Genomic DNA, 27,813 nt, shown 5'->3' with positions numbered 1-27,813 from the left:
CAGTTTGTGACAATGTCTGTTGCCCCTGTAAGCAAAAGCAGACGAAAGGCACAAAGAGCAACCCGCGAAGCGAAGAAAGATGAAGACCCAGTGCCATTACTATATGCAACAGCACCTGAACAAGAGTTACTACTACGTGGGTCAGAGGAAGAGGAAGAAGAAGAAGAGGTCACTTCTCGACCCCGGACCTCAACCGAACTACGGAATATGCGAAAAGATTTCACCCGTCTTCCAGGGGAGCACATTGTCACCTGGTTGCTCCGGTGCTGGGACAATGGGGCCAACGGTCATGAACTAGAAGGTAGGGAAGCCAAGCAGCTGGGATCACTTGCTAAGGAAGGAGGAATTGACAAAGCGATTGCAAGAGAGAAGCGAGCCCTCAGTCTTTGGAGGCGGCTCCTGGCAGCTGTGAAGGAAAGGTTTCCCTACAAAGACGATATTACGAATCGCTCAGCCAACTGGACCACGATAGAGAAAGGCATCCAGTCCCTGAGGGAATCAGCCATTATAGAGATGATCTATCATAGGCCGGATTCCAGGAACACATCCGTAGACCCAGATGAAGTCGAATGTACACGACCCATGTGGCGGAAACTTACACGGAGTGTGCCATCATCATATGCCCACACATTGGCATCAATGACCTGGAATGACGGAGTATCACCAACAGTGGATTTCCTCATTCGTCAACTCCGAGAGTTCAAAGACAATCTCACCCCTTCCATCATTTCAGCTGTGGAAAAACTGTCCCAGGAGTTCAAACAATTGAGAGACGATTTATCCGATCTATCCAGCTCTCCACGCGTACCAACCCGTGTCTCAGCTATTAACAGAAGGCGCCCTACTGCTCGAGAAAGAAAATATACGAGGTACATGCCACGGGCCACCCTATGGTTTTACCTGCGGGATCATGGAGAAGACATGAGAAAGTGGGATGGAAAACCTACTTCAGCTCTGGAGCAACGGGTGCGTGAACTGAAGAGGAGAACAATGGTCAAGGATGATCCTCCCAGGAAAGCTGCTGCTCCAGTCTCTGGCGAGCAGTTTCCCAGATGGAGTGAAAGAGCTGATTTTACTCCAGCTCCTGTGATAAGGAATACTAATCCCTTTCTACAAGACAGAAGTGGAGAATTTTGTGATCACTATTAGAGGGGCCCTGCCTCCAGCCAGGTGGAGGAGAGCGATAATCGGGTTTACTGGACTGTGTGGATCAGATGGCCTGGCACATCAGTCCCACAGAAGTATAAGGCTCTAGTAGATACTGGTGCACAGTGTACTCTGATGCCATCAAGCTATGAAGGGGTGAAACCCATTTCTATTTCTGGAGTGACAGGAGGATCCCAAGCGTTAACTATGCTGGAAGCTGAAATCAGCCTGACTGGGAGGAAGTGGCAAAAGCACCCCATTGTAACTGGTCCAGGGGCTCCATGCATCCTTGGCATAGACTATCTCAGGAGAGGGTATTTCAAAGACCCAAAAGGGTATAGATGGGCTTTTGGTATCGCTGCCTTGGAGACAGAGGAAATTAAGCAGCTGTCCACCTTACCCGGTCTCTCAGAGGATCCTTCTGTTGTGGGGTTGCTGAAGGTCGAAGAACAACAAGTGCCAACTGTGACCACAACAGTGCACCGGCGGCAATATCGCACCAACCGAGACTCCTTGATTCCCATCCATAAGCTGATCCGCAAACTGGAGAGCCAAGGAGTGATCAGCAGGACCCGCTCATCCTTTAATAGCCCCATATGGCCAGTGCAAAAGTCTAATGGAGAGTGGAGATTAACAGTAGACTATCGTGGCCTGAACGAAGTCACACCACCATTGAGTGCTGCCGTACCGGACATGTTAGAACTTCAATATGAACTGGAGTCAAAGGCAGCCAAGTGGTATGCCACAATTGACATTGCCAATGCATTTTTCTCAATCCCTTTGGCAGCAGAATGCAGGCCACAGTTTGCTTTCACTTGGAGGGGCGTCCAGTACACTTGGAACCGACTGCCCCAGGGGTGGAAACACAGCCCTACCATCTGCCATGGATTGATCCAGACTGCACTGGAACAGGGGCAAGCTCCAGAACACCTGCAATACATTGATGACATCATCGTGTGGGGTGATACAGCGGAAGAAGTTTTTGAGAAAGGGAGGAAAATAATCCAAATCCTGCTGAAGGCCGGTTTTGCCATAAAACGGAATAAGGTCAAGGGACCTGCACAGGAGATTCAATTTTTGGGAATAAAATGGCAAGATGGACGCCGCCAGATCCCCACAGACGTGATCAACAAGATAACAGCAATGTCTCCACCAACTAACAAGAAAGAAACACAAGCTTTCTTAGGTGTTGTGGGGTTCTGGAGAATGCACATCCCAAATTACAGTCTGATTGTAAGCCCTCTCTACCACGTGACCCGGAAGAAGAATGATTTCAAATGGGGCCCTGAGCAACAACAAGCCTTCGAACAAATTAAACGAGAAATAGTTCATGCAGTAGCCCTTGGACCAGTCCGGGCCGGGCCAGATGTGAAAAATGTGCTCTATACCACAGCTGGGGAGAATGGTCCTCCCTGGAGCCTCTGGCAGAAAGCTCCAGGGGAGACTCGAGGTCGACCCCTTGGCTTTTGGAGTCGGGGATATAAAGGATCCGAGGCCAGCTACACTCCCACTGAAAAAGAGATACTGGCAGCCTATGAAGGGGTTCGAGCTGCCTCAGAAGTGATTGGAACTGAAGCGCAGCTCCTCCTGGCACCCCGGTTGCCTGTGCTGGGCTGGATGTTCAAAGGCAGGGTCTCCTCTACACATCATGCAACTGATGCTACATGGAGTAAGTGGGCCGCACTAATTACACAACGAGCTCGAATAGGAAATCCCAGTCGTCCAGGAATTCTAGAAGTCATCATGGACTGGCCAGAGGGCAAAGATTTTGGGATGTCACCAGAAGAGGAGGTGACGCGTGCTGAAGAGGCCCCACCATATAATGAACTGTCAGAGAGTGAAAAGCAATATGCCTTGTTTACTGATGGGTCCTGCCGTATTGTGGGAAAGCATCGGAGATGGAAGGCAGCTGTGTGGAGTCCCCTGTGACAAGTTGCAGAAACTGCTGAGGGAGAGGGTGAATCGAGTCAATTTGCAGAGGTGAAAGCCATCCAGCTGGCCTTGGACATTGCTGAACGAGAAAAATGGCCAGTACTTTATCTCTATACTGACTCATGGATGGTGGCAAATGCCCTGTGGGGGTGGTTGCAGCAATGGAAGCAGAGCAACTGGCAACGCAGAAGTAAACCCATCTGGGCTGCTGCATTGTGGCAAGATATCGCTGCTTGGGTGCAGAACCTGGTGGTGAAGGTACGCCACGTAGATGCTCATGTACCCAAGAGTCGGGCCACTGAGGAACACCAGAATAACCAGCAAGTGGATAAAGCTGCTAAGATTAAAGTGGCTCAGATGGACTTGGATTGGCAACATAAGGGTGAATTATTTTTAGCCCGGTGGGCCCATGACACCTCAGGCCATCAAGGCAGAGATGCAACATATAGATGGGCTCGTGATCGAGGGGTGGACTTAACGATGGACACTATTGCCCAGGTTATTCACGAATGTGAAACATGTGCTGCAATTAAGCAAGCCAAGCGGTTAAAGCCTCTCTGGTATGGAGGACGATGGCTGAAGTACAAATATGGGGAGGCCTGGCAGATTGACTATATCACACTCCCACCAACCCGCCAGGGCAAGCGCTATGTGCTTACCATGGTGGAAGCAACCACCGGCTGGCTGGAAACATACGCTGTGTCCCATGCCACTGCCCGGAACACTATCCTGGGCCTTGAGAAACAAGTCTTGTGGCGACACGGCACCCCAGAGAGAATTGAGTCAGACAATGGGACTCATTTCCGGAACAACCTCATAGACACTTGGGCCAAAGAGCATGGCATTGAGTGGGTATACCACATCCCCTACCATGCACCAGCCTCTGGGAAAATCGAACGGTACAATGGGCTGTTAAAAACTACACTGAGAGCAATGGGTGGTGGGACTTTCAAACACTGGGATACACATTTACCAAAAGCCACCTGGTTGGTCAACAGTAGGGGATCTGCCAACAGGGCTGGCCCAGCCCAATCAGAACTTTTACGTACTGTAGAGGGGGATAAAGTTCCTGTGGTGCACATAAAGAATTTGTTGGGGAAGACAGTCTGAGTTATTCCTGCTTCAGGTAAAGGCAAACCCACTCGTGGGGTTGCTTTTGCTCAGGGACCTGGATATACTTGGTGGGTAATGCGGGAAGATGGGGAAGTCCGATGTGTACCTCAAGGGGATTTGATTTTGGGGGAAAATAGCCAATGAACTCAATTGTACGCTGTTGCCTGCTCTATAACACTTTTATAGCCCACCAGCTAGATATCTTCAGGTCGCCAGCCATTGACCCTGACTTCCCTCCGATCATCACCTCAACAAAGAATGAATTTTGAGGAAACCAGACGAGCTCAGCAGTGACCAGATGAGTTTGGCGGTATCATCAGCAGGCAACAACCCAACACTACGTACCGTCCCTCCTGCCCTGAAAGACTATTACAAGAGATGGAGCCTGACATCATGGACTGGATGAGTTCAGCAATTTTACAGGGATTGGTCCATGGACTAGGGAACGATATCTTTCTCTGTGTGCGGGTGTGGGTGTATATATATGTGTATATATGGGACAGGGGTGATGGTGTGCTGAGAGATGTGGGATCTGAGCATGACGTGAATGGTATGGAATAAGGGGTGGATACTGTCCTGGGTTCAGCTATAGCAGTCATTTTTCTCCTGCTTAGTAGCTGGTGCAGTGCTGTGTTTTTTAACTTTCAGCCTGGGAACAACGCTGATAACACCGATGTTTTTAGTTGTTGCTAAGTAATGTTTATTCCAACCAAGGACTTTCTCAGTCTCATGCTTTGCCAGGGAGGAGGGGAAGCCGGGAGGAAGCAGAGACAGGACACCTGACCCAAACTAGCCAAAGGGGTATTCCATACCACAGCACGTCATGCCCAGTATATAAACCGGGGGGAGTTACCCGGAAGGCCCTGATCACTGCTCGGGTCGGGCTGGGTATCGGTCGGCGGGTGGTGAGCAATTGTATCCTCTCCCCTTGTTATTTCACTAATCATTATTATCACTGGTGGTAGCAGTAGTGGTTTTGTGTTATACCTTAATTGCGGGACTGCTCTTATCTCAACCCGTGGGAGTTACATTCTTCCCATTCTCCTCCCCATCCCTCCGGGAGCGGGGGGAGGAAGGGGGGAGGGGGGGGGGGGAGTAAGCGAGCGGCTGTGTGGTTCTGAGTTACCGGCTGGGCTCAAACCACGACATACCTCATCACCCGTCCCCAGACAGAGTTCCATACTCTCTAGCCTATCACTGACATAGATAGCAACGCCCCCTCCCCGTCTGCCTGGCCTGTCTTTTCTAAACAGCCTGTAACCTTCCATTCCGACACTCCAGTCATAGGAGCCATCCCACCATGTTTCTGTGATACCAATGACATCATATTCCCGTAGCCTTGCACACATCTCTAATTCCTCTTGCTTGTTCCCCATACTACGGGCGTTTGTAGAGAGGCACCTTAGCCGAGCTCCAAATGGAGCCGACTCAATGGCTGGGGCAGCTGGAACATCTCTGCATCGCTCCAAGCACTTATTACAGGTGCTGGCAACTGACCAGGAGTGTTGGGATGGATCAATGCTCCCATCCCCCAACACACCTAGTTTAAAGCTTTCTTGACCAGCCTGGCAAGCCTCCTACCAAAACAGCTCTTCCCCTCCTTTGTCAGACCAGCTCCACCAGCCTCCAGTAGGTCTGGCCTCCCAAATGGAGCCCCATGTTCTAAATAGCCAAACCCCTGACTATGGCACCAGCATTCTAACCATTTATTAACCTGCCAAACGCGCCTAGCTTTTTTAAGTTACTCCCCTTTGTCCTGAAGAATCGATGAAAAAACTATCTGAGCTCCAGAGCCCCTAACCACCTCTCCCAGGGCTCTGTAGTCCTTCTTAATGTTCTCCAGGCTACTGCTATCTGTATCTCTAGCACCCACATGGACCACTAGGAGGGGGTAATAGTCAGCAGGACTTACTAGAGCAGGCAGCCTCTCAGCAACATCCCTGATCCGAGCTGCTGGCAGGCAACACACCTCCCTCGAGACTGGATCAGGCAGGCAGATGAGTGCCTCTGTGCTTTTCAAAGTAGAGTCCCCTACTACTATGACCCTCTGCTTTTTCCTGGAGGCACCAGTAGTGATCCTCTCTACTGGTGCATCAGCAGGGTGCTCATTAGGTGTGGTGGGTGCTTTCTCATTAGCCCCCTGCAGAACTGTGAAGCAGTTCTGGGTGGGGACATCAGATTTAGGAGGAAGCCCCTTGTCGGTAATTGTCCTCTTCCTCCTTTTTTTGTTCATTTTTCTCGTGACTAATTCCCAGCTTCCTGGGTTGCTGCCCTCCTTCTTTCCTATATGAGCAGTGCTGGACGTTTGCAGCCCCTGCACAGTTTGGGCCTGGAGCAAGCAGCCCAGCTTCCTCTCAGCTTCCCTGGCATCTTTTAGCTCTCCAACAGCCTCCCGCAGCTCAGCCACCTGCTGCAGGAGGACCTCCACCAGGGCGCACCGAGTGCAGCCCTGTCCATTGCGCACCCTCGCCTCAAGAGACCAGTCGAGGCACTTTCTACACTCCGAGGTCTGCGCCACAGCCTCCCCTCTCATCGGCTCTGTCTGGGTGCCTACGGTGGCAACCGCCGGGGCAGAGCTCCCAGAGCGGGCCCTGGTCCTGAGGCGAGTGCTCACCAGCCCGCTCGCTGCCCGCTCGCCCTGACTGCGCGAACTGCCGCGCCACGCCCTGACTGACGTGCCACGCCCTGTTTGCCCGCCTGTTCCCTGCGCTCCCTGGGGTGGGTTTTTCCCCACTGAGGGCTGGTGCAGGCACTCCTGGCACCGCCCCCTGTGAGTCAGCTGCTCGCGTCAGCTGAGCTGCCGGCTCCTGGGCAAGTCCTGTCGAGGGCTTGAGGCTCCCTCGGTCGCTCTTGCCGCTCCGGACTGAGGCTCCTGGACGCTGTGCTTCCCCCCGCTCCGGTGTTAAAGGCGTCCTCTCTGGAGATACTCACCTCGGCAATTATTACATTTGAAGTTTTCCTAAATATATTTTAACTTCCATTAAAGAGGTTCTCCTGCAACAGAAGCCACTTCAAAGGATAGATTTTCGATTTAAAATTAAAAGCTAACAAAAAAAATTATTGCAGAAGAGGTTCAAGTGATTTAATGGAAATCAGACAAAATGATAACTAATCATCTCACAACAGCTTTTCTCCTCTTCTGAATGCAGAGCCTCAGGTTTATAAATTGGGTAATAATAATGAAGATATTAGAAATATTTTCAGTAAGAACAGGAACTACCAAGAAGTATTTCTGGACATACTGAAAATTATATAAAACCACTTTGGTAAATGTTTACAAAGACAAGTAACCGGATGGAAGAGTAGGCTAAAAAAACACTTAGGACTTACAGATATAAAGACAGCACCTCCAATTCAGGAAATTTCTGAGCCCAAAAAAATCAGTGAAGGTTGAGAATACACAGATACTTCAATACTTTTATCCAGTTGTACCTTTTCTCCTGTTACTACGTATCCATTATTGGTCACTGCCGGGAACAGAATACATGGCTGGGAGAAGTTTGCTCTGATTAATTTAAACTATTCTCTTGTCACATAGACCTTCTACAGAGGTTCTGAAATTTATCTGGAAGTGTATGAAAGCAGAATAAAGGAAAACATAAAGTAGGAAATTAAGAAATAAATAAAAGAAATTATCTTCAACAAAAATAATTGCACCATTTTATAATTGAAACAGAATATTGCCACTGTTCCTTCCATTAGGAACTGTGGAGTAAAACATTGCATTGTGAATTCACATGCAAAAGCTAACATTTTAGGGTAATTGAAGCACCTTAGGAAGTCTTCAAATAATTTGTTTTGTAGGTCAGGGTTTTTTGCAGCTATATATATTGCATATGCTATTTTTAAATTTTTAGCATGAAAAAAGCTTCTGACCTACAAGAGAAATATTAACCTATGTTGTTACTGCATATATAATGAATTCTTATATTATTTATTCTTTTGTAGATATGAAATATACAACTGTTATTTTGAAATGGTGAAACAAACGCAACCTAAAATAGCTAAATAAAAATATATTCTAAAGACCATTATTCTCTCATACATTTATCTTCGCAGTTCATACTTAATTATACCTCAATTAACTGGCTAGAATATAAGACATGTTTCTTAAGCAAAGACGTAACTGCAGTGCAGTCATGTGTGGGGATGTGACCTGAATTTACCTTCAGGTTCTGTTCAGAAGGAATCTGCTTAATTAAAATCATTACTCAAATATAATTATTAATGAGGTGGGCATGAAAGCACACTTCAAAAACAGTGAGTTACAGGGTTCCAAATTCTCATTACAGAGACAATGTATAACTGATGCGTAGCTTGCGTAGCTGCTAAATTCTTTAACAGACACTAATATCAAAAAATTTCATTTTAAAAAGTATATTATAAATGTACTGTTTGGTAGCCATATTCTTCTCTATATTTGCTCTTTCTTTGTCAACACTTCCTCTTTGTCTTCCACTTTTCCCCTTTCCACTTGAGAACTGGCAAAAAGCAACTTCTTAGTTCTGGAATCAGAGCTGTTGATTTTTTTTTTTTTTTAAGTTACATTCTCCTAGAAATAAATTAACTATTTTAATTCTTCAAATGAGTATCAGAATGCTGAAATGGAACCCATACATATTTTATCAGGTACTTTCACCTGACATCCCTCATGTGGCAGAAAATAATTACACATGAAATTTTCCCAAGCAGTATTATACTATGTCATATCTTAAAGAAATGTACTCATATTTAATAAAACATCATAATACATGACTATAAACTCCAGGTATTAAATCACATATCCATTGCAGTAGCCATCAAACATGTTCGTACAACGGGAACAAAGCCAGAAACAAGGCTGGACAATGAAAAAGAAAATAAAATTGGGAAAACTAGGAGGCTGAATATAAATGAGTTGTTAAAAATTATTTTAAATTACATCAATGAAGCAGAAAAGTATTTTCTGAATTTAAACGAGACAGGAGAGACAGGAAAAGACTAAAAGTAGCAAAACATAGCACAGCATAACAGAGAAAGCATTTACTTGATGACACAGAGAAGACACCAGAGTGTTGTGATTAAGAATATGAATAGGAATAAATGAGGTCAGCAAAATAACAAAGCTAATTTTTAAGATCACAGATATTGGAAGAAAACTGAATGTGTTCTGAAAAGGAATTGATAATTATATTCAGATTACTTTTTTAAAAGGTAATCATACTGAAAATTCCGTAGTAACATAAAGGGCTGGAGTGGGAAAACCTATGCAACCATGTAGTCATTTACTGTTCTCACATCTTGATACCTTTTAGAATGGACACAGTATGGCAGAATTTCTGTTTCTTGATCCTACTGTCAATTCAAATTCAACAAGTTACTCCTTGTAAACTAATACTGAGGAACATTGCATTTCTTCTAATGGTTTCTACAAATAGCACACATTTCTGCTAGCTTATTTTCTGTGCATGTAATTAATATCAGCTCCTTTTTTATGAAATGCTGGTAGTGAAAAATATACAAAATTGAATAATTTATATTGTCTGTTTAAAAACCAAATATATATAAATTCTTTTTTATAGTGGATTGGATTTTCTTAGCTTAAAGCCTTCACCCTAAAACTAAGACAAATAATCAGTTCAACATTTGCAAATTGCATATCAAAAAACTGAAAGAAAAAGTTTTATGAAATTATCTTATATACTTCTGCCTATTGATATGTAGTCTAGATGTCTCCCAAATCACTTTCGCTTTAAGAGACAATGTGCTTTTCTAATAAAAAGTTATGTTCCACTTCTGCTTTCAAACTTTTATAGCAGTGAAATGAGAAAATATTTTCTCAAGTTGAATTAAAAAATGCATGTCTCTTACTTCAGATAATTGAAACTAAATAGTTCCTGTCGATATCATGTACCACTAACAAAACATCTTTGTACAATTTCCCAGGAAACTGAGTTGCACACAATAACACCACCTAAAAATTCTTCAAATATTTCAGCCAGCAGCATTGTTCTCTCCAGCTAATCAGTGTAGATGGACCACTGGTTCCAAAGCACACACATTATAGAGTCCATTCTTACAAGTGAATTGCTTTAGGTGACCAACACTATACCATTGGAGTCAAAGAACAGAAAGGAAGAGGATAAGTTAAATGCAACAAATATGCAAAGCCTGCAAAGACTTCAAAGTGTAATCCTTATACTTAAGAGTCTCTTTAGTGCACTTCTGCTTTGAAATTGCAAAAAGTATTTTGCCATTCAGTTCACTAGGACTACTTCAGATAGAAATAGTAGCACGTTTTAAACGATCAAAACTCTTTTGTTTGTTTGCTTGTTTTTGTGGGGTTTATTTTTTGGTTTTTGTTTTTGTTTTTTTAAGCAAATAACCAGTAACTGTTTGTAGCCAGAACAGTAAAGAATCCACTTTAATGCTAAAAAGAAGCTAGGCATTGATAGCCGCCTTGATATAAGTCTTAATGAATCAACAGTTGCACAATCAAAACAGTAGCAATGAAAACTTAAATGACCTGTACAAGAAGCAGAGAAGTTTATGTACTTGTGACAATGTAGCTTTTTTCTAGAGAAGAACTAAAATCATCACCTGATTAACTGGACTACTGGATGGGTATCAAATGATAACAATTGCTTCTGGAGTGGGCTGACTCGAAGGGAAAGGCAGCAATTCATATCCCAGAGCAAAAAGACATGCAAGAAAGCAATAGGAAGTCCTTTCCAAGTTCTGGCAATGTACTACCAACCTAGATTTATCTCCTAGTCCCCTTCCCAGCCTTGAGAAAAGATAATCCTAATTAGTGGAATGCTACTAACTTGATTAAATGATCATCATAGGGAAAAGTTACAATGAAATCAAACATGTTTAAATTAGCCATGTTTTATGCAATAAGACTCAACACGCTCACTCTGTAATGAAGATGCTATTATACAAGGGGGAAAAAACAAGCTCTTTTCCCTAGACTATGTAAATAAAAGGTCAAAATTAATAATGAAAATGTTACTCTTTCCTTACACGTATCACATCTCAACAATGAAATTCACTTGTTAAGTGTATGGAATGTTAAGTGTATGGAACAATTAGCCAAGAGGCTATACTGAATAGAATACCATCTCAGCACAAACTGTGTAGAAGACAGTACACACACAGGAAACACACCACCTCTGCTATTAATCCCGTAACAGTCAATTCCTTGTTCCATCTTGTCCTCCCTTATCTCACTGATAGTCTTTGACTTGCATCTGAAGCTGCTGCCTTCTATATGTGATGCCCCTCCTGACACAATCAGAATATGCATGATGATTTGTGATTGGGTTTGTTGGTTTTTGGGGTTTTTTTTGGTTGGTTGGGGTTTTTTGTGTTTGTTTGTTTGGTTGGTTTTTTTTGTTTGGTTGGGTTTTTTTTTTTGGGGGGGGGAGGGGGTTTTGGTTTTTTTTTAAATTGCAGTAAGGAATATCTTTAGAGTTTCTTATCTCTGCTCTCTCTCTCCACCTTCTCCCTTTTCTGTTTTAGATTTTTTGTTTGTTTCTGATGGACAATAGAATTCTTTTTTTGGAATTCCTTTGTTAATAATCCAGAAGAAAAGGATCAGAATACAGTATGAAGACAAATCGATATTACATTTGTTATATTTTTGCAAAAAGATTAACTTGAGATATGTTCCCCACCGAACAGAGCACAACAAAAGTATTTCAAACTAATAGACAGAAGACCTTCTCTTGAAAAGAAAGGTAGGAAAACTTACTTTACATGCTCCTAGACTGAAGAAATATCAACCTTACATTAATGGGAGCTATACTTTAAAGTTAAAACATTCTCTTGAACAGTAACATATAAAACATGAACTTTATTCTTATGTCTTGTTCATGCTTGGGAGGTAAACATACTTTATTTTAATGTATTTTCCAAATGACTTTGAAATCACTTTGCAGAAATCACTCTATGAGTGCTACTTTTTTCTTTTAATAACTTTGATATTTAACTCGATAAGCAAAATTCTGTTTTCTACCTTTTAAAAAATGCATATTTGTTTTTTAAATTTTGACGCCTCACTACATCATCCACAGTTTATTTAAATCACTGGTTTTGCTCTAATGACATCACTGTCAGGCAAATGAAATTTCCTTTTGCATTTTTAAGGATCTTTTACTCCATCAAAATATATGTATTCTTTCTTTGCTACAGCTAAACAAAGTTCTAATAAAACAAATGCTTTCTGTAGAAAGAGTGTGGCTAAATTTCAAACACCATATTGTTCCATAAAATTTTTATATCTTTGAAGTTCTCATTTTTGTTATATTTTATTGTGATTTCAGGACTGGAATTTCTGAAGAAGATCTGAACATCTAAAAAAGTGTTTGTTTCCCACTGTCCCAATACAAATGTGTTGTTCTTTTAAAAGGTATCATCTCTTCCTACTTCTCTCCTTAGCTCATTGTTCGCCTCAGGCTAACACACCCATATTAATGTCATTGCTTAGAACATTTTTAAATCTCAGAAAATTATAAAGCAAAATTCCTTAATGCTATTGTATATATAGACAGAAATGCCTCTGCTGTTTAGAATGAATGTGGAAAATCTATGAATACCTTCCTCTGTATACCTGCAGTATGCACATGCACACCAAAACCACAAAGTACATGTTGCAGTATCTTAGAGTAAGAGCATTCTACACAAGCATTACAATACAGTTTCTATTGCATCAAAATCACTGGGGGGAAGAAAGAAACCAGCACTTTAGTGATCAGTAGAGATAAGCAACCTGGCCTTTTCAAAGGTCACTACTTCAGATAAACATACAGACTCGCCTGCCATACAAATGTGAACTAACAAACAGTTCACAGAATTTGCTACAGACCCTGAAAACATAAAGCTATAGTATATCATGACTTTTCATTCTTCTCTTAGTATAGTATCTAAGTAGAACAAGTCAATTATACCGGTTTTAAAATACCTTGTTTAAAAGCCGCATTAATCATCAGCGCATTTGATGTTAGTATAACGCAGCAGGGTTCATGCTTTTGTGTACACGATTTACTTCCTGGAGTATTTAAAGGAAGTGATTATTCAGGAAAATACCCGTCAGTTGAAGAGTAGATTTGGAAACATACTGTTGAATTGAAGTGTAATTTTGCAATAAATTTTTAGAGGTTAGACATAAATTAAGTCTTCACAAGCAAACTCACACTGTAGTGCCAATTGCATGCAGATGCCTTTTCCCCAAAGTAATGAAAGGAAAGCTTGTTGCATTACACAATATGACCTTTGGCTCTTAGACTTGTCAGAAATTATAAAAATCTACTACTGAAATGCTCATTATAAGGATTGCTTGAAACAAGTTTTATTAAACAATCACAGCTATTTAAAGGTCAAAAAAACCAAGCACAAAACCCTAACCTGAATGCTGGCATGACGCCATTTGTAATAAAATGACCAGCAGTTATAAGTTAATAATCCAGGTCATATAAAAAATATTCATTTTATTGTTTCCTTTCCCTTCTTTCCAACTACAGTAACCTTCTGAGAAATGTCAGCACTTATTATTTTCTTTAATAGATATGAGGGTTAGGAAAAGCAAGAGAAAACCAATGGTTCTTGGGTTTCTGTAATCAAACCTGAGACAGAAATACAGTAATTGGATGCCAAATACAGCTTATGTTTGGTTTGTTCCTCTAATAGTCTTTTAAGACAATATTTGTGCTATTTAAAAAAAAAAAAAAAAAGACTTAACAAAGGAAGCAATTTATGATTCTAAACCAGCTGTGTTTGAATGCTATTCATCCCTAAGAATCAGCATAACACCTATTTCCAGCCATGCTGAAATACACAGCAAAAAGTAACCACTTGACAGATGCTAATAAAAAAAACAAACTGAGAAAAAATTAAGATCAGGTATAAGCAAAATATACAAACTCTTTCACTCCAAGCAAAAGCTTAATAAAACTTTAAAACAAATTACAATATTGACAGACCTGTGGAGGAACCTGCCTCCTTTTTTGGTCAGGGGATGTGACATACACAGCTTGTGTATATGCGTAACTTTTGAACCGTGGTTTAGGAGAAGGCGAAGGTCTCTGGGGTACACTGACTGTGATCTATAAAGAATAAATTAGAGGTGGAAAGAACAAATATATGGATAGGAGCACGGGTTAGAGAAGTAAAGCAATGAATTTAAGTATAACTGAAATAAAAGTAGTAAGAAGGTCATCATCAGTTATATTTTTCAAGGACAGTGCTGGTATTCAGAAGTCAAGATTGGGATGGTTCTCATTTAATCTGAGATCCTCTCCAAAAGTAACAAACTATCAGGACTCAATACCAGCAGAATACCAATGTAAATTGAAGGTTCTTTATAATTTACAAGCAAAGACTCAGAAGACAAGTGATCTTGTAGTACATCCTAAATAAAAGAGCTGATACTCATCTGCTCAGTACTCTAAAAGAGACTGAGCATCCCAAAAGCAAGATACAGATTAAATTCAGACAAGCACACTAGGCCTAAAATCCACTAAACAATTCAGCAGACACTGTCTGATTTCAGTCAAAATCATAATTGACATAGCAAACATAAATTAATTCCAATATTACATGAACTTTTTGAGAAGTCATCTGATGGTCTTAAAATACAAGCCAGTGTAAGCAAGATGATAAAAAGTTTAAAAAAGTGTCATGAATATGGAGAAACATCAACTACTATTCTCTAAGAAAGGTTAAAATGTTGTTTAAATGTAAATCCTCCCCCAGTTTCTGTGTTCTTCCTTGTGCCCTTTCACAATCAAAACAGTGCTGTAAAAAAGAAGAGCAAAGCACTTATTTGCTGAATACTTACTTTTAAAACAGTTCCATGCAAGGTGAAAAGCAGTACAGAAGCACAGTTCATGCAGACAAGTACATTTGACTTGCCTGTGGCAGATTTTGTCCATTATGCCCTTGATTTTTCTGCCTTCCACTGGCCATCTAACACCAAACTTATGGGGTAGGTAAGGGAAACAACCACCTTAGAGAAGCAAGATGAAAGCAGAAAAGTGAAACAACTCACTTCTTGTGAAAAAAGCTGTTGATGATGTACTTGTATGTGCTCTTCTGTAGTGACCCTTGAGTGTCGTGGCAACATCTCCACCTCCCTGATGGCTTCCATAGTGACTTGCTGGGGCAGAACTTGGAAGAGAGAAGTCACGTACATTAAGATGGACTTCTTATCTGGACAGGCAGTTGCAACATCTGGAAGGCAAATTAACATATATCATTTCAGTTTCCACATTAGACATGAGAAATAGCCAATCACCATAATGGAAAGCTGATATACTAATGAGCAATCTATTGCCCACATGAATTGCTCTAGAGACTAATTAGAACCTTACAATCAGTTCCAAAATTACAGACTAAACTTGCATACCAATGAGAAGGAGCCAAAGTTTAAAAAGGTAACTTAACTCATTCAACATGAACTTTCCATCTTTATTTCTTCAGTCAAAATGCATGTACTATACAATTTGACACTGTGATCCTCATTAAGCAGGACTAGACATAGGAAAAGGTGTATTTTCCCATGCTATATAAATACTGCAGGTAAAAAAATACAAACAAGTTCATTTTCAAAGTCATGCCTTGTAAGTTCTCTTCACATCACTTAATCATTTGAAGTGAAAATGATGAGCAGGGGGAAGATTTACAGGTTGGGGTTTTTTGGGTTTTTTTGTTTTTTTAGCAAATGGGTTCCTACAAAACAACTACTGAGGCCGACCTCTAATACAGCTACATAGGTTTTATATGCTGCTTAGGCTTATATTCTTCATGAAGTCTGTGGAACGTTTAAGGAATATGGCATTCACAGACATTACATAATAGAAAAACAACACCAACTGTAATATCTCTATGGACTTTAGCAGCAAGTACAAGAAACTCTGTGTGAACACAAAGACAATTTCAGGTTTTACAGGTCGCCATGATACACATCAACAGGAAAAGTGGTTTATCTGACTCAACATTTGAAGTCAGTAACAATTTGTAAAAATGTAATGCTGTTTGGCAGCTCTTTGAAGTAGTTACTTTGTTATTTGCCATTGATGTTTACCTCCTACTCAGTCTAGAGAATAGAGATGTAGAAAGGCTGTTGTAAAAGAATTTTAATTCCCTAAATGTTTTAACATGACTGCTGGCAGAAAGCCAAGAGCTATGAGTTTTTTTCTATCCCAGATCAATCATGGCTTAGCTAAGATTTCAATTCAGGGGAAGAAAAAAAACCAAAAAAAAAAAACCCAAAATCAATCAATAATGCTTCTTTCAGATGACATCTCATCCTCACTTCCCAGGCAGAATACATGAGGCAAGAAAGCACCTTATGTCTTATGTTAAAAGCTTCACATGTTTTGCAAAATCAGGAAAAGACATCTGATCAATATTTTTGGTTTGGCTTTCTGACCTACCTCCATACCTTTACTTGATACATTATTAAAGAGAACTGAAGGTTTAGTTCTACTTCGAACTGGCTGGAAAAATTACATTCTCTCCAACATACCCCTGTAAGATCTCTTGTCTCAGTGGCCACAGTACACAGAATAAGCTCATTAAAAAAAAAAAACCCAAAAAAAACCCCACACCACACCACCACTTCGCTTTTCCGAATCAAGTCACAATACAGCCTGCTGTCTTCCCAAGCTTTACTTCTGTGATAGAATTCAGTCCAGGAAGTATTTTGCTATCACCATCTTCTTGTATTCTCGTTCATATTTTGACACCATTTTGTTGTACTCATTATCCACTAGTAACTGATGTTTACAAGAATATCCATGCCTTTATGCAAGAAAGAGTACACACCAAAGGAACAAACATCAGTGCCAGATGTGATTTTTCCTTTTGTTCCATTATTTTCCTTTTCAAAATGTTCTGGTAATCAAATAGGCAACACAAATATCTCACATAACAAATAAAGCAAGTACCTTGCAAACAATACACATGTCAAAAATTGTTTACTCATTCTATCTGACAAATAAAAAGTACTATGCAGGTGTCAGAACCCACTGGCAAATGGGAAAAGATTTAAGTAATTAATCACAACAACAGCTAAACAACCATTGTTGCAAAGCCTGGAATATCAGTCTGCCTCTCAAAATTTCTTTTTGCAAGCTCTTGAATTATCAGAGCAGAAATTACTTCTGCTCTGCTGCCCTACGCCTTTGCCTTCATAATTTCTTCTTTTTTAAACCTAATCTATTTTCTTTACCACTTGTTAAGACTGATGGATCTTTGAAGTTCTAGTAGTTAGGCAGTGAATAAATCTAAATTTAAGCACTTGCTTTCAAGGAAGTTCACTAATGCCTTGGAAAGATATCTGTTTTCATTTCTGGGGGCAAAATATCTTTCACACCAACCTAAATCTTCTAAAAACTAATCTCCAATTCTCAGAAAATACAGAAGATTTTTAAAAAAATTAAGTCAACATATGTATATTCTATTAGTCAAATACTGGTTTTGAGAAAAAAAGTAAAAACAGAAGAATTATCCAGTTTGTTTTTTTTTTTTTAACAAGATATCATCTCCAAAATCAGCTCAGAATATTATTAATTATTAAATATTCTGAATATTTAATCTATTTTCTTGACAACGACCATCCATGACAGGATTAAAAAGAATAAATAAGAATAAAACCGAATTAGACTATGAGTCAAAAGAGAGTTTAAAATTGGAAGCATTATAACATTAGCACATATTATATTATTAACATGTTCATCAATCAAGAATCTGAAGTATTTTGGAGAGCTCTGAAAACTGTTCCAGCTCTTTAACAAGATACGGTTATACAAAACTATTGGAAAAGTTTCCAGCATGAATTTTCCAGCTACTGAGAGTGTACTGTGTTTGCGTGGCAAGGGTTTGTTTTTTTTGGGTGGGTGAGGGGGGAGCGAAGGGTGGCGAAGAGAGGTTAAAGGGGTGGCTTCTGTGACAAACTGCCAGAAGCTTCCTCTATGTCCAAAAGAGCCATTGCCAGATGGATCCAAGACGGACCTGCCCCTGGCTAAGGCCAAGCCCATCAGCGATGTTGGTAACACCTCTGCAATAACATGTTTAAGAAGAGGGAAAAGAAAACTGATGGAGAGAGGAGTGAGAATCCGTGAGAGCAACAACTCTGCAGACATCCAGGTCAGCGAGGAAGGAGGGGAGGAGGTGATCCAGGTGCTGGAGCAGATTCCCCTGTAGCCTGTGGTGCAGACGATGGTGAGCCAGGCTGTGCCCTAAAGCCCATGGAGGTCCATGGTGGAGCAGATATCCATCTGCAGCCCATGGAGGACCCCATGCTAGGGCAGGTGGGTGACAGAAAGAGTCATGGGGCTGCACCCCCTGGAAGGGACCCACACTGGAGCAGTCTGTTCCTGAAGGACGGCACCCTCCATGGAAGGGACCCATGCTGGAGCAGTTCATGGAGGACTGTCTCCTACGCTGAAACAGGGGAACAGTGTGAGGAGTCCTCTCCTGAGGAGGAAGGAGCGGCAGAGGCAGTGTGTGATGAACTAACCACAACCCCCATTCTCCATCCTCCTGCATCACTGAAGGAGGAGGAGGTAAAGAAAATCTGGAGCTAGAATCTGACCATGAATTCTGAGGTACAATAACATCCTCTTCATGTAGGGACACAGCTACTTGGTAACAAGCTCCAAAAAAACAGAAAGAATCTGGTTTCACCACAGAACTTTAAAACTAATCCACCCCTGTTTAAGTGCTTCTGCCTTTAAAGGTTTATTACAGGTTTAATTCAAGAAGGAGTCTGCATGATAGAAGTTCACTACGGTTTGTTTTTTATTAACAAATGTTCTTAATTTTCTGATGCACATAATTACAAGTTTGACTGTTGAGGATGGGCGACTACAATAAACCTGAAATGTTCTGAAACCAATTCTTTCCTGTAGGATGCACTACCAAAAGAGTAAAACAATTACAAAAAAAAAAAAATTCAATTTCTTCAAGAAGTGATAGAACAGCCCATTTTTATACACCTTGCAGTTCATAAGTGGTTTGTTCTTGTACCTGTGTGTTCTATCAAAAAGCAATTCCCCACCAACACTCCCAGTTCTAGTGGAAAGAAGCATTTTTAAGAGATGAGTGAAAGTGAGGATGATATAAAAACCTAAATAAGCTCCATATTGAAAAGTACTTTACAGGCCTACCAACAAGAACAAAATTCAGCATTTCGTACAGTGTTACATTATGAATATACAGCTACACAGAATGAAATTACAAGCATTCACGCAAATGTTACTTCCAATTTTCAAATACATGTGTACTTATATATAGCCATTCCAATTTATTAATATTTTACTTTGTCAAAGCTTTGACCAAATAACAGTTCTGACAGTATTTGTGCTGATTCCACCCATTTTTTTATATCAAACTAGTAGTAAAGTAACTTTGAAAGAAGAAAGTTTAAATGCCTGCCACATTGCCAGAAAGATTATATTATTGTAATTAAATTGCTGATGTAGTTTCTTTACATTGAGAGACAAATTCTGAAAAGTACCTCACCTTATACAGTGCTGAGAAGCAAGATAAGACTTGAGCCCTAAAAATACAAGAAATCCTTTGTCCTCCAAGAAGTAGGTAGGATTTTCAGATAATCACGAAGTAGAAAACACAGAAAACTGTTACTTTTAAATCCTATACATCACCCAATACTGTTGGCTTCTATGAGGACAGCAGTATAAAAAAATCCCAGTATTTTAATATTACTTGCTGCTGTCCCACATAAGACTTTTTAACACAGTACTAAAACCCCATTGCCCTCCATTCCATAACAGTGAAGGAGATTCTCAAAGTTCATTTGAATTTTCAGAGATTTCACAGCTTTTTTTCTGATAAATGGAGGCTGTTGTTCTTTATTCTATCAAAGATATTTTTCATTTTAAGGCTAATTAATGATAGTAACAGAACATTAACTTTTATTAGAATTTCCAACAAAAAATATCCCTACTGCTATCTACAGATGCAGCTCTTTACAAAGGACTGAAAAGGTGCATGGCAGATAAGCTAACTGCAGAAGCTCTCAGGGTGGTGAGAAAAGACAGATTCTAACTGATACATAAAAGACTAGTTTCTACAATGTAAACTCATTACAGGAAGGATTTCAATGCTTGTACAGAACTCCCACTGTGGCATCAACCTCAAATGCAGTATTTAAGATGAGGGCAAAGTAGAAGTATTTAAAAAGGTGCAGAGACAACTTACATGTTATTTTTATTTATTTATATTAACTTTTAGCCTCAAGAACAAGGGTGAACTTTTCAAATCACGTTCAAATACCTGCGACAATCTGTCTGACAAGGCTCACCAAAACACTTTGAATTAGCTTCCATAAAACCTGATAATATTTTGATTTGGCTGTACCTAAATCTGCAATTTGAACTGTATGAGAGCATCTTAAACAGCAAGAAAAGCAAGTAAGATTTAATTCCCAGATGGATGCATCACAGTTGGCCCAGCACAGGTAAAGAGATCTTCAGAACATTACTCCCAAAACTAAGGTGGTTAAAAAAAACCAAAAAAAACAACAAAAAACCCCAAAACAACAGAAAAACAGGGAAAAATTGTAAACTTGGTAATTTGTACTTCAAATGTATACTTTTGGTTGCTTACTAACAAGACTATTTGTAGACAGTAAGATAGGACAGAAACATGAAGCCTATCTTAGATTTGCTGTCACTAGTAAGTTCCTTATTTTCTGACTGTGAAAGCATGAGACTAAATATAGTTTGTTTTTATTTGAACACCAAGAAACAAATAAGCTGTTTTTCTTAAATGTATAAAAACTCAGCTAGCATCTGGTCCCCAAACCATATTGTTCTGCAATCCATGTTTAGATTAAGACTGTTCTAATGGTAATGATAATAGCAGCAACAAAAGAAGTGGTAGTGGTTTACTCTACTGACACTCACTGCTGCCAGTGACCTCAAAGCAATAAAAACTGTGCAGTCTCTCAAAGGTCAGCCAGTAACTACAGTGTCTGCTCGGCAATTATTGACCATTGTTGCTTGTTTTTTAAACTTGCAATTATTTTCTGCCCTGGTTTTGTACTCCATTAGTAGATTGCATGTTAAATTCAAAATGAAATAAATGTTTACAAGAATCTCAAGGAATAATGCTGGAGTTGCAGAAAGACAATAATTTATGAAACACTGCATAACTGTAAATATTATAATCTGGAAAATTAAATTGACAATTCTTTAACAAAGCTAAAGAGCAGACAACTGCTGTCCTTTTTCCGAAATAAACTCCTTAGTGCACTTTCCAACTGAGGGGGAAAATATTTAATTAAATAGAAATCTACGCATCTACAGTCTCTTGGGGAGAAGACAGTTAAAATCTAAATAGGAAGGCTGTATCATGCAATTTAGCATATTCAGCATGGTACTAAGGGTAGATTAAAGTCCTCTTAGCAGAGAGGTTAATAACTCATTTAGCCTGCAATCTTACACAAGTTTAAAAAAAAAAAAAAAAAAGGCAAAACTGAATGGCTCCACTTCTTGCCAGCGATACAGACAAGCAACCAAAATAGGACTGAATTAAGTAAAAATTTTTGGAAGGCTGTTCATTGGCCTACATGAATAAGCATGGTGATCATTGTTTACTGTTTTGCAGAATAAAATTCACATTTTACAAAATTAACTGTTAGCAAAGGCACAAAACACAGATAACTGAAGTAAGAGTGGAAACCTGGAGGACAGCCCAGTGGAGACCTACACAAAGATAGCAGGATTCGGTTTTTAATTAATTTCTGTAAATATGAATACCCATTCACCTAAAATTAGTAGGAAACTCCAGAAGAAAATGCCATTAATTTTCCAGACTTTTCCTTAATAAAGTAAATGTTTTAAACCTTATGGTAAAGACCTAAAGAATACCTTTAAAATGCTGACCACAGGCATCCTTTGTAAGCTGTGTTGAATGAAGTCACAACAGCAGCGTGAAGGAAATCTCTTCAGAAGATTAACACATTTGTGTTTGCCTTTCAGAATTATGAAGATAGGTCAGGATTTGTAGGATTCAAGTGTATCTGGTATTCAAAAATTCAGCTGCAGAGAATACCTTAAATCTGTTTAAATGCCTGTTCTGATTTGCTGCCTGAGTGTGAAAGAGTCTTGGACTAATTTGCAAGCACCGTCTTGGTTGAGTGACCTTGACACTATCTCTGATTTTCAAAGCTGCAAAATCAGACTTAACACCTCTGCTAAACAGGAAAGGTGATCCTTATGTTTCTTCAGTTTCCTTACAATTCCTTGAAAATTTATTCAGTAACACTACAACCTTTGCACCCTAAGCTAAATCTAGCATAAGCTTCTTCTTAGCAGCAAAGATAGGGATAAAAAGAATCTAACTCAAAATAGCAATGGAATAAAACATTGGTTTGAAAAAAATAGCGGTGCATATTTTAACATTTTTATCATATGTAATATATATTAATATTTTTGTCAATGAGCAGGAGTGAGCATGGTTCTCATCAGTCTGCTGAAATAACAAATAAAAGGTAATATTTAATTTTCTCACAACACAGACAGACATTGCTGAAAGCTGCAGTTCAGTTATTCAAAACCTTCAAACACAAATGCAGTGAGAGACAGAGACAATAAAACTAAAACACACCCTACCACCTAGGTCTTAATAAAGAGTCCTGAAAATAAAGAACGATTAAGAGAATTATGCTGACTGATATCTAGAGTCAGGAATAGTGTACAAAAATGGTAACATCAGCAGGCACCCAAACAGTAAATTTGCTAAGTATGTTTGAGATATCAGCAAATGGGCCAATATTTGAAAAAGCAAGTGGACCAATGTTTCAAAATATTGTACATTTTCCATTTTAATTTTATAAATATTTAGCCTAGAAAAGTTTTTACCTATATGTTTCTGTCCTATCAATCCCCATTAAAGATATATTTAATTCTGCATGGAAACTATGACAATGATACTCATAGACTGAAAAAGTATTTCTATTCTGAAGTTTCATAAAACAATTCCATAGATATTCAAAAGCTAGACAGTATTGATTCCAGACAAGCCCACCTTATCAGTTACTGCAGTATCAAGAAGATTTTGCCTACCGGGACTGGTTGTATACACGCAAAAGTACAAAATTGTCTTACGAAGTTTAGCTCCAACCCTGACTTGTTTACATGTTGCAAAATTACACGCACACTATATGCTTTGCTGTTTCTGTGGTTTCAAGAATTGTGAAATATCATGGAAGAACCTGAAGAGCTAAGTCAGTATTAGCCACTTCCAGTGTAATTAGTGATCAAAAATACATCAATGCTAATTAATTAAAATGAAGTGGACAACTCAAATGTATGAATTAACATTCAGCTTTGTTAATTATATCTCTTACAAATTTGGATCAAACTGATTAAGAGAATTTAGTCAGTATGTAAGATGTTTTGTAGCCAATAATTCTGAAAGGTAGCTAAGAACAAAAATCAGAGACTGAACTTCATTAACTAATGATTCTATAAGTTTTTTATGGAAATAAATTCAGTACCTTTAATTGTAAAATCTATGATAAAAATAATATAAGATAATGGAAAATGGCAATGGAAATCTAACCAGCCAACTCTGAACAGACGGTGGAGAGAGGCACACTGGATGGGTGATACTACAGGTAGCAGTTCTTCATATGCAGTCAAAAGCCACTGGAAAACATAGTATTCTTCTGAGATGCTAGATGTAAGATGAGAGCATTAGAAGCGTTTCATTTTTACTAGTAAGTTATCCCAAAATGAAACAGTACATTACAGTTGGGATTAAATTATGAAGTTGAGATCCCATTCTAGTAGTAATAAAGGCATTTAGAGCCCATACTCAGCTGCAACCTATTTTTGAAAAGTATTTTGGAAAGAAATTGTAATGGCATATATTACAGCCCTGTTTTATTAGAATATGAATAAAATAAAGAAGGTTTTGCTACTTCTGTCTGGGATCTGAGGAAGACGCTGTTTTCTGATATATTTATTCAGTAAAAGACAGGATTTCATTCTATAAACCCTATATTGCTCATATAGAAAAAAAGACCCATGGGTCCGAAGAAAAGTAAGAATACTGCCAGGATAGGAGAAATTCCACTGTATCTAACAGGAAGAAACACCCCAGAACCTTCACTGATATCTGCAAAAGTACAGGGATTCTGCTTCTATAGTATATACCTTCCTTTTTTTCCCATCTGAAATGGGGTATTTCTGATATCAGGGCAAGGTGATGATCACCTGAGGTTAACCTCGTCAAAACCGAGACAGAAAAATGGTGTATGTTACTGCACGTAGCTCCTACTTTTCCTCTCTAGAACCTCCTGGACAACTGGTTTTCTATGAAATCTGAGAAAAGAAAATTGGAAAAAAACCAACAACAAAATGACAAAGACACACATATTTGAATGTAAATCAAAACTAAGCTGTTCTTGGCTTTGTTTTTATTTAAAAAAATATCAGAATGTTTAAGGAAAGTAGCTCAATTTCTGTGCAGAAACTTTTCCTAACTTCAGGTGAATTTCAGGTGTAAAGTTACTTACAGATATCGTTAAAATAAACAACCAAACAAAATTTATCGTGTACAATAGTACCTTCAGTAAAAATTCCTGGTTTTCACTTATTTAGGCCAGATTATTGTTTACAGATACAATGCATACATTTCATATTTAATAGACCATATTTTCACAGGGCACGCAAGTTTGATTAATTAAAACTAAAAAAAATTCAGAGACACTTTCAATATCATTACAAAAGACATAGAAGCTTTACTAACTATTAAGGTTTGGTTACGTATGGAAAATCTAACATGAAAAAAACTCATTGTCAGGAATTAATGTGCATAAATTGATTTGATGTGTCAGTTTTAAATTCAAAAATGATGTTTCCTGCTGACTCCTCTCCCTATATATCTTGGGTTTTCTCACTGCATGTGTTGTTTCTGCATCTAAATGAAGAACAGTTACCTATTTAACATTGGTTTCTATACACATGACACAACTCTACCAATATGACAAATGAGGTCTTTAAAAAAAGTAAACTTTAGCAGATACGAAAAGGCTATCTCCATTTTAAAAGCATGTTTTTTAAAAATCCAAATAGATCTCAAAAGAGTTGAAACCCAAGTGATATGATTTTATATAATCATAACTGTAAATTATAACCATAATTATTCCTACTTTAAAATGCCAAAAAAACCCAAGTTCTGGTAAATAGAGTAGCAGGAGGATTTCTAACTTTTGAGGGATTATTTCAGTAAGAATGCAGCAAATAGATTAATGTGCTGATCTTGTTGTTTAGAATGTTCATGAGGAAAACCAGTCTAAAGTATGTCACGCCAATAGTTTTTAAAAATGCAAGTTTTGATCCAATGGTTATGCACTGTATGTATTCCATCCTCCAGCAAGTTATTTAAACATAACTGTTTCATGATTTAAGAAGAATATAATTATCTGAGGGAAGAACTGTTCACACTGGACAGTCAGAACATCTCGAGCCCATACTCTAAGGCATTTAACAGTTTTTCAGCTGGAAGCATCTGCTCACGTTTTGCATAAAATTAAGCTTCTATTCACACTTCTGCGATTTTATATGTGGCTAGTGTTGGAGAAATAGTGAAATAAATCAAGGACAAAGCAAGATATCTTGTAAGTAGTACATACTTTAAAGACCAACAAATCAAGATTTTAGTGGCCCCTATTTAGACAGGCAGCAGAAGGTGTCTTGCCTATTCCAGCCAATGCAAGCCTCAGCCTAGCTAATTAAATTTAAGTGTACGTGACACTGACAAGCATGGAGAAGCATGCAGGACTAAAGAGAAGTGAAAATGGTACAGCTCAGTGGAATCAAGCTGGCTTTAAGGACATTCTATTCTACACCTACTTAAAAATATCCCTTCAAGCTGGAATAGTTGTAAACATGCAATAACAGCAGCCAGATGTGACTGGGATGCCAACTGGTGTATTATGTGTATGTCAAATAAACACTAAAATATATACAGCGAATTTCAAATGTGCAATGCAATATATTAAATTTGTTTCACATATTAAAACCATAGCTATTAAAACATGAAAACAATCAGGGTCTGCTGGTCAGCAGCATAGCAGCACTGTAATGCTTTATTATGTACCTGGGTAAAGGAAATCCTTCTTGCTATTGCATCAGTTTTTTGACTAAAGATTTCAAGTGTCCTTGGGTGATGGGAAAGGAAAAATTCTGAAGGAAAGGCCTACATGGGATTCCTGAAACCAGTTCTGCAGTACTTGCCTATTAAACCTGTTTCTGACTTCACTGTTAAGAAGTTTTCTCACATTTTTCTCGATACAAAAGTATTCATTTTCCCCATGGTCTTTTTTCCCAGAAACAAATGGATGACATGATTTCAGTATTCAGTCAGCTACTTCCAGGAATTATTTATGACAATAGCAGCGTAGGAGCAACTGAGAAAGAATCACATTTCTATGTATGGCTGTATTAAATAACATAATGAACTATCTACAGATGTTGCAGAAACCATGTGAGAGACCATCTGGACAGCCTTGTTTGATGGTCAGCCAGTTTGATGTTCCCATCCTTAAGCTGAAAAGACATGAATGTGGACCAAAAGAAGCTCCCTCAAAGTTCTGGGTTCTCCTCCCTTCTCCAGTTAAAAAATCCCAACCAAACAAACAACAAAACACCACATAACAAAACTAAACTAAACTGTCATAATCACTTCAAGGAATAACAGAAGTATACAAATATGTGGGGAAAAACAATAAATAACCATTCAAGACTGAGTAACACCACTTCAAGAGCTACACAGCATAGAACCTACACTTCTCAGCTCGGTTGTCTACAAAATCTGCCTGACCTGTTTTTTCAAATTTAATCCTATCCCTACTTGACTCCCCATTCCACCATGACTTAATCACACATTTTTGAAGCTCTGGCTGTTTGCACTACTGGAAAAAAAGAAAAAAAGTGGGGTTTGAGAGGTGAAAACATGTACTGTGCGATAAGATGGGAAGAAGAAATGCACCTTGACTCCAATAGTACAGTTAACATAGATGTAAATAAAGACAGTACCTCTGTCATAATTTATTAAGTTTTTAAGAGTGAAATCTCCGTTTACCCTTGCCTCTCCTGAAAGACCACCAAATGTTTTAAATGCTTTAAATACACCATCCTCTAGCCCACCGCTATACATTTAGGAGCTAAATAAACACTGCACTAGTTATAAACACAATGAGTGATAATGAGTGGCTGTATGGCAGACTTTAAAGTCAGGTTGCTGAGTCTGTCTGCCTTCTTCCACCCCTCTTCTATTTAGCTCTTCAGATTTGAAGGAATGGTAAACCTTTTTTTCTCCCTATTTCTAAATTCTTTATAGTTAAAGAGGTTATGTCATGCCAGGCTTTAGTTTATGAAAGTGCTTTTTATTTTAAAGAGCGGAGTAAAAATAACTTAAGTACAAACTTTTATTAGGATTTTCGGGGAAAAAAAGAGTATGCTGGAGGATGTCACCGAAAAGTTCTGCCTGTTTGGTTTTAGAACTGACTTCTCTAGGCTGAACAATTAAGCAAACAAGCAACACTACAGGTACAGGGCTCAAACAGAGCCGCAATGAGAATAAGCAACATTCATGATTACA

General features: G+C 39.1%; 1 protein-coding gene across 13 annotated transcripts in view; it reads right to left on the bottom strand.

Moving 5' to 3' along the window:
* DMD (dystrophin) overlaps positions 1–27,813 on the bottom strand; it is a 1,118,883-nt gene that overhangs the window by 785,469 nt on the left and 305,601 nt on the right. For 11 of the 13 annotated variants that reach the window (XM_030475707.1, XM_030475712.1, XM_030475708.1 and 8 more), the window contains exon 8: positions 15,221–15,402. In XM_030475707.1, the coding sequence (XP_030331567.1) occupies positions 15,221–15,402 (182 nt within the window). Of the gene's footprint in view, positions 1–14,153; positions 14,277–15,220; positions 15,403–27,813 lie in introns of all 13 variants that reach the window. The other 2 variants (XM_030475728.1, XM_030475726.1) reach the window with 1 other exon arrangement.

The sequence above is a fragment of the Strigops habroptila genome, chromosome 2 (assembly GCF_004027225.2).
Source record: "Strigops habroptila isolate Jane chromosome 2, bStrHab1.2.pri, whole genome shotgun sequence".
In the NCBI taxonomy this organism is placed as follows: Eukaryota; Metazoa; Chordata; class Aves; order Psittaciformes; family Psittacidae; genus Strigops; species Strigops habroptila.
Note: the sequence above shows the minus strand (reverse complement) of the source record. Positions and strands in the feature narration are given on the sequence as shown.